This window comes from Cannabis sativa, chromosome 6 (assembly GCF_029168945.1).
Source record: "Cannabis sativa cultivar Pink pepper isolate KNU-18-1 chromosome 6, ASM2916894v1, whole genome shotgun sequence".
NCBI lineage: Eukaryota > Viridiplantae > Streptophyta > Magnoliopsida > Rosales > Cannabaceae > Cannabis > Cannabis sativa.
The window spans coordinates 3200514-3208183 of record NC_083606.1 but is presented as its reverse complement, the minus strand read 5'-3'; the positions used below and the strand labels follow the sequence as shown (position 1 = coordinate 3208183).

Sequence of the window (7670 nt, the reverse complement as noted above, 5' to 3'; positions counted from 1 at the left end):
TTGTTTCTTTTAACTTTATTATTGTTATTGAAATGTAATCAGTAAGAAATTAATCATTCATGCTGTTATTGTTTGTTACTTTTCATCCATGTAAATCAATAGAAAAAAGAATACAAAAATTTTCATTACAGAATAATAATGTAAATTACAATATCTCAAAGTATTATCTCTACTGTAATAATTTTTTGTTTTGTAACAGAAAAGGGAAATTGAAACATAAGATTATATTACTTTTGTGACTCACAAACATTGGTACAAAAACATCATCATGTAAAATCGAATAACAAAATGGATTTGCCTTAATTTTGAGCTAATCATAATTAATTTGACCAAAAATATCAGCAAAGCAACAACATTCATTGGTTGCTTCTTAATTGGAAATGATCATTCAACAATGGCAGTAGTAGAAGTAGTAGTCCTCCTTTCCAGCAAGGACTCCAAAAAAGGTGAACATAATTTAGTGAGGGGTGGAAGATCATGACTTGATCCACTGAATATACTCTCCCACGGTCTCTCCGAGGGTCTCGAGGGAGCCGTTGCTTCCCACAACTCATCATCCTTGCTCTTCAACTCAAACTCAGGTAGCTCACCATACATAGATGCATATCCAAGTTGTCCTACTTTATACCAAAAATCATTAAATTAGTTATAGTAAAAACATGCTTTATAAAACAGAGTAGAAAGAAGCAAGGAATTAATGTCCACCTGTTTCCTCAATGGTAGCAAGGTTTTGTTGTCCAGTTAGGCTAAGTTCATGTGTTTCGCTACTCTGCGGGTCAAATACAACAAATTCATGATCACCATCTACATACACAAGCAACTCTTGAGATGATGGCTTGCCTGCTTTCAATATATTTTTAGTTTGATTATTTGCTTGAATAAAACCAAGTCCTCCCCCCTTGGCCTGCAATTTATTATATCAAAACTTGTGTTACCAATCTTCACCAACACAATTATAATCAAAACTGAGATAAGAAGACAATAATAATAATAATAGTACCTTCCTTACAGACCAAGTAGCCACAGGAAGTGGATCTGTGACATTGAATAATAAGATTACCCCATCTCTTCCTTTAAGTACTGTTGTCTCATTATTACACGATTTACTAACAACAAGAACTGCAAACATTGATGCATCAACAGCACAAGCTACATCTACAGAAAAAAAAAACCAAAAACAACAATATTAATTACCACACACAATACATATTATCATTGGAGAGCTTGTGTCCGTACCTTCTACTTGAAGCTTGTATGACCAGGATACAGAGAGTTTCGACATACTACATACTGACAGCTGTGGTTGTGAACCTTCGGACACACTCACAAGATAGTCTGATTTTCCAGCAAACGATAGAGACCTAATTGGCTGCAAATAAAGATACAAATACACACAACAATATAAACATGTGGTGGTTGGAAATTTTGCAAGCATGCCCCAAATTTCAGACCTTCCAACAAACAATCAAATGGCAAAGAGAGCGAAATGAAAATTTACCTTCTGAATTTCTCCGAGTACAGCAACAAGGACATTGTGTTCAGGGTCCCATAATGTGATAACAGTTTCTGCTGCAACCGCCAAAACAGAGCCATCAGCAGAAAATGCAGCAGCTGTCATTGGCTTCTTTCTGCAAATGACCAAATAAAGAGTTTAAACTAAAACCTAGGACCAGAAAAAGGCATTACTACAAACAAAGTGATCGAACTGGACAAATTTTTCAATAATTACTTCAGTCTACAGCACAAAGGACAGAAGGGCAGAATTCACTATCTATAAATAAAGCAAAGAAAGAGCATACTTGTAGGAACCCACAGAGTGGCACATCCAACCAGAATTCTTAACTGTCTCACCATTCTTCTTAATCTCATCATGAGAAACCCATATCTGCAACATCACAAAATTAAATTGTATCATGCTAGAAGGTTCTCATTCAAAAAACTACAATATTTCAAAATGTACCTTGAAGTCGCCACCATATGATGTGCTAACAGCCATTCGGCGACTAGGATGGAAAGCAACTGAAGAGACACCAGCATCCCTGTAAAACAAGATGTGCATATATTTTACATATAAATAAGAAATTAAACATTTACAATGAAATAAACTTTTCATATGCAATATAATCAGAATCATAAAGTTGAGCCAGGTACGAACCTGTGAGGTTCATAAACGATTGTGGACAAGCTAAAATTTTTATTCAATGTATCAGATTCCCAAAACTTAAGACAAACAAGACTCCCAATTCCATCTTCAGGAAGCTTAACATCAGAAGTACACACTGTAGAACCATCTTTGGAAATAGCCACTCGAGTTACTCCCATCTGCAACCCCAACAAAAAGTTAATCAAACAAAAGATAATATGACTAGCTAGAAAAGCAATTAAGCAAATCAACAACTTACAGTCACTTCATCTACAGGTTGATGATTTCTCTCACAGACTTGAATCTGAAATAAATCAAAACTGACAATAAGTCTTATGCATTGCCTGTGACCGACAATCAATCATATGTAAGGCACCTAAATTTCCTGGATATAATAAAGCACCAAATTCTATTATTCATAAACAGTAATGCTTTTGTTCTTTTTTAATAAAAATAAATAAAGGCTAAGAAACAAATTGGGGTTATGCATGAGGCACCCTAACCATTACAAACCAAGAAAAATGAAGATCCTTCATTAGGGATAATTGACATTTATTAATTGAAATATCACACAAAAATAGATTGGGCTCACCTCAGAAACTTCACGGTCTTCAAGCAAGCTGTACAATTGAACGCAATAGTTCTCTGCTCTTAATGCAACCAATCCAGCAGAGTAATCAAATGCAAAATTGCTACATAAACTCTCATTTATCTCGGGATGTGAGACGGGAAGCTGGAAAACACAAAAGACAACTCCTAAGCTTAATATCATACTTAGTTCTCAACAATAAATTCAGTAAAAAAAATGTAAAATGAAAGGGAAAAGCGTGTGCACTTAGTGAGAAGAAACAATCGTTTAGAAAAAATATTAAGTTCAGCTATGCATTTCTGATATAGAAGGCACCATATATCTTTCGATAATATATTTTTATATGAATATATATTTTAATATTGGAACTCTCCATTTCAAAAAAACAAATTGAAACAAAGGCTATTCAAATGTTGTCATATCATTGGCAGATCAAGAACTCTTCCAACAATAAAATCCTATTCATCATCATCTCCTTCAGCGGACTGAAGAGCTTCTAGTTACATTCATCCTGTGCCAGGGCATGGTAGCAATGTCCTAATTCTTTATTGATATAACTAATCCAAAAACTAAAAGCCTGTCCAATTAAGGCTACCGAAATGAGACAATGAGATGGAAAATCCTTAGTAATCAGCCTCAATTCTTTATTTTATTTTATTTTATTTTTTTTGATAAAAAATCAGCCTCATTCTTCGATCAACTGCAATTTGCATACCTGGGTGTTGTGGTCTAACAAGAAATTGGAAATACCAATAAGTTTCTAGAAGTTACTGTTTATGTGCCTTTAACAACTCAATACATGAATTATCCTTCTAAACACTAGGAACACTACATTAAACTTGAAGTAAATCAATTGGAATAATACAAAGGTCAATCACAATCTGACATGTTCAAGGAATTTAAATGGATAACGGAAACCAACCTTGATCCCTGATATAGACTTCAAGATTTCCATTGAAGGCATTTTCAATATATGAACGTGATTATCTGCACAAGATATCTACAAAACCTTATTTTAGTATTACGCGTCCTTACACATAGCACAATTTCATATTTCAATTTACTTGAAATTTCCTTACAGAGGAAAGTGTGGGATCTGGAGAATCTGTGAAATACAGAAGCGGAGATCCAATCCTTGGTAAAAATTTCTTTTTCCCTGTTTCTAGCTGCCAGACAACAAGTACACCTTCCCTACCACCTAGATAATAAAAGTGTATCAGAAACAAGGTATATACAGCCACGTAAAAATAATAACCCATAAAAGAAACTGATTTTTGAATATAAATAGTAAGATAATTGTCACATACTATTGCTCAGCAGTCATTATAGTAAGATTTGTGCACCTGAATATAAATAGGATCCATCAGACGAGAACGACAGGACATTAACTTGAGAAGGGTGCCAATGCCATGTGGAGCAACAATCAGCTTCATCATCTCCTCTCACACCTGGTCTGTCTTCCTTATTATTGATTAATTTTCCATTTACAAGTTTATCGCTAGTACTACAAAATGTTTGACTGCCGACATCCCTCCAAATTAAAATCCTTCCACATTTATCACCAGCAGCAACAATTCTCTCTGTTGGATGGAATGCCATAACTGTCACACTCTTTGTATGATGCAAGCTAATCTTTTTAGCTACAGCACGGTCAGAATCTGACCTGGGGACTTTCCATATATGAATCGTGCGCTTGTTATGCATCCCAAAATAACTTCCTGAGGGACTAACTGTAAGAAACTCTGGCTGGGGAGTCTGTCCAATCATAACAACAAATCTTCAATCATTCTAAACAAAGTAAATAGAGATTAAATGAAAATTACTGAAGTTCAAGACTGAATAATTTGATGTAACCCTTTCAAATGGGTTACCAGATCCATTTTACACAATTAAACAAAAAAGCGTTAGGTGAATAGTCACCTTAAAGTCCTCCATTGTTTTTTATTATGACAAATGGTCTGAATCATGTGATCTTCGTAGAACAAGTACAGGACCCACAACTAATCTTGTTGCTTAACATTCTACTTATTTGTTAGTGGCTTAACATTCTACTTATCTTTTTGAAAGAACAAGCTCACAAATCTAACTAAACCAAAATTTTGACTACAGGGCATCATATCGAAACCCGCCATTTGTTCCTTTAAGAAGTTCATACCAATGTCAAATCTACAGATAAATGCAAACTACAAATAGAGCAGAAAAGAGTTAAAAAGCCATACCTCTCTCAAAACAACTCCACCCACCATACGAGATTTGGTCAAGTTAAACTTCTTAATCTGTCCACACAAAGTATTGACCTTCTTTTGTTGCACATTACTATTCTCAACAGATATATATGCAAAAAGAGGAGACTCATTTTCCTTGTCTTTATCTGATTGAACTAATAAAGATGGAATAACCTGAAAAATCACATTCAAAAAACCTTACCAATAAATTTTCCTCACTTCTCATTTCCACAAAACCAAACTAAACCAACTCAAACCAGCTTACCATTGAGTAAATAGGCATTTTAACTTCAACAGTCTTCATCAACTCCGGTGCCAAAAAATCCCAATAACGAATAGTACCATCAAGCGAAGCAGTCCAACAAAAACACAAAACTTTGCTGGCCGGGCTCGAAGCCGGTACCACTAAAACAGAAGTCACCGCCGCCGTGTGTCCCTCCAACGAAGAAATCTAAATATAAAAAACTCCATCATCAAATTCATGAAAACCAATGAATAAAACTCTGAAGATTAAAAAACAAACCTGCAAGCCAGTAGAGGTGCTGAAGATGGAGACGGTAGGTCCAGTACAGATTAAGATACGCTTAGCGTCATTGGAGAAGGCCGGTGGTGCCGAAACGAAGCTCTTACCGCCTCTGATCATGGCGGAGGAGAGATTAGCTTAGCTTTGGGTTTGAGTTTGAGTTTGGTGTTTTTGGCGAAGCCCTAAACCCTGCCATTGTTATTATTATTATTTATTAAAAAATAAAATAATAATAATAAACCCTCGAAAAACCCTTGATGGGCCAAATATGGGCCGCGCTTTCAGCCCACCAAAAATAAAAGGCCTAAAAATATGAAAAAGGTTTCCGACCTGCCGGATTCGAACCAGCGACCTAAGGATATCTATTAGGTTTCCCTACTACAGTCCTCCGCTCTGCCAACTGAGCTAAGGTCGGTTCTTGTTAGTCGTCTGATGTTTAAATTAATAAATAAAACTAAATTAGATAAATTATCTTATGATGTTATTTCCATTTAATCATAAATTAACATCTATAATACAATGCTGTTCAAAAAAATAAATATATATATATACATCTACAATACAATGCCAAATCTCTCATTTTATTTTAAAATTATAAATTAGTAATTTGTTGTGACTTTTTAGCATTATATATGCTAATTTCGATATTTGGTATGATTAGTTTTGATTTGAAAATGAAAGATTATATGTGAAGTGAAGAACACTAAATTTGAGTCTAAAAACATCATTGGTAATAGTAGATTATTATTGATGGAATATTTTATATGTAGAAGAACCAAAAGTTACCTTGCTTGCAATTGCATGTCCTTTATTTTTAAAAAATATATATATATTATATTATATTGTCTAGATGTTGTTTTTACATTTATTTTATATTGTTTTTTTTTTTTTTTGGGCTCTGTAAAAAAAATATAATTAAAAATAAAAGTTAAAAAAACTAAATCATAGTTGGTAAAAAAAATATAAAAATCTATATCTAAGTAAAATATGCCACTTTGGACCTTTATATAAAAATACAATTATCACAATACTATGTAATATTTTCTCTTTAGATTAATATCAGTACATGTAACCAAAGTGGGAAATAAATAGTTATCATTTTCATTAATTATACTTATTAGTTATTGAATTACCGTTAGTCTTTCATGTAATATTTGGATATGTCCGATTTACCTTTAATGTAAATTTTTATTTACTCAAAAAAAAAAAATGACCCTCAATCTTTGAACAATTAATATACTCTACATTGTACTTAATTAGTTAGGACTAAGGATTGTTATATTCAACCTAGGCATGTTCTAATTATAGCTCAAAACATCCTTTGAATATAAAAATCATCTGAAAATATCATTAATATTGGCTTTCTGTTGCCATAGAAAATAATTGGCTTATAAATTAAGTTATACTATGTATAACACATCTAGTTCTATATTTTCAACTTTTGAGTTAATTGTCATTGAAGCAAACGTTTCAAAGATGAATAACATGTGATTTTGATTATTGAGTTTTTAAAACGTATTTGATCAAGGTTTTGTGCTGGTTGTCAAGTCGGTTTAAGGGTGGGTCAGTAGGAGCTCACGCCCAAGTCTAAAAACCCCTTTAACAAAAAATCTCAAATTTATTTTTGAAAAATAATATATTTTATATTTTGTGTTTTAATTATTATTTATTTTTTAAAATATTACATTTAATATCTTATTAAGTTAAATGGCTTCCATTTAGCTTGAGACGGCCCGTCGGTAGTCCAAAGAAAAATTGTTCAATGGATATCGTAAAATGGCGATTTGATAATCAAATTTAAGTGAAGATTGATTGACATTAATGTCTAATGAACACCTTTAAGGTAAATTTAAGGTAAGTCTTATCAATGAAAGCTTTAATGGATTGGTGATTTATGAGAATCTGAGTATTACCTTTATGTTACTTTGCAAATGATGTTTAATTTTTATTGTAACAAGTTACTATTCACAAGTGGTTTGGTTGTAAACCGATTTTTTCCATTCCGGATTTTTCTTTTGTAATGACCGTGAGGTCCAAACTTTTCAATCTATGCACGCTTTATTTTTTTTAAAAAAAAAAAAGTTACTATTTCTATTGGTGAGTAGAAAAGGTAGACAAAAACAGTTACTAGTAACACATACCCTTCATGTTCTGGTGTTTGCTGCTTCAAAACAAGCTTAATTTGTTTTA

At 33.0% G+C, this 7670-nt stretch overlaps 1 protein-coding gene and 1 non-coding gene across 3 annotated transcripts; both read right to left on the bottom strand.

Annotated features, from left to right (window-relative positions):
* Positions 1-99: 99 nt before the first annotated feature.
* Positions 100-5689, bottom strand: LOC115725401 (uncharacterized). Of its 2 annotated transcripts, none has more exons than XM_061116876.1 (16): positions 5481-5689; positions 5223-5408; positions 4952-5131; positions 4076-4487; positions 3812-3930; positions 3655-3732; positions 2736-2876; positions 2403-2447; positions 2156-2322; positions 1961-2039; positions 1800-1885; positions 1499-1628; positions 1237-1369; positions 1001-1155; positions 706-904; positions 100-620 (listed from the first exon to the last, which is right to left on the bottom strand). In XM_061116876.1, exons 1-16 carry the CDS (start codon positions 5598-5600, stop codon positions 385-387), a joined length of 2466 nt encoding a protein of 821 aa, XP_060972859.1. In that variant the 5' UTR covers positions 5601-5689; the 3' UTR covers positions 100-384. The 2 variants fall into 2 exon arrangements, with proteins under 2 accessions (XP_060972859.1, XP_060972860.1); XM_061116877.1 differs by having other exon boundaries at positions 100-617.
* A 115-nt stretch (positions 5690-5804) lies between these two features.
* Positions 5805-5895, bottom strand: TRNAY-GUA (transfer RNA tyrosine (anticodon GUA)). The gene is given in 2 exon segments: positions 5805-5840; positions 5859-5895. It is a non-coding gene; the product is annotated as a tRNA-Tyr (tRNA).
* Positions 5896-7670: the final 1775 nt, after the last annotated feature.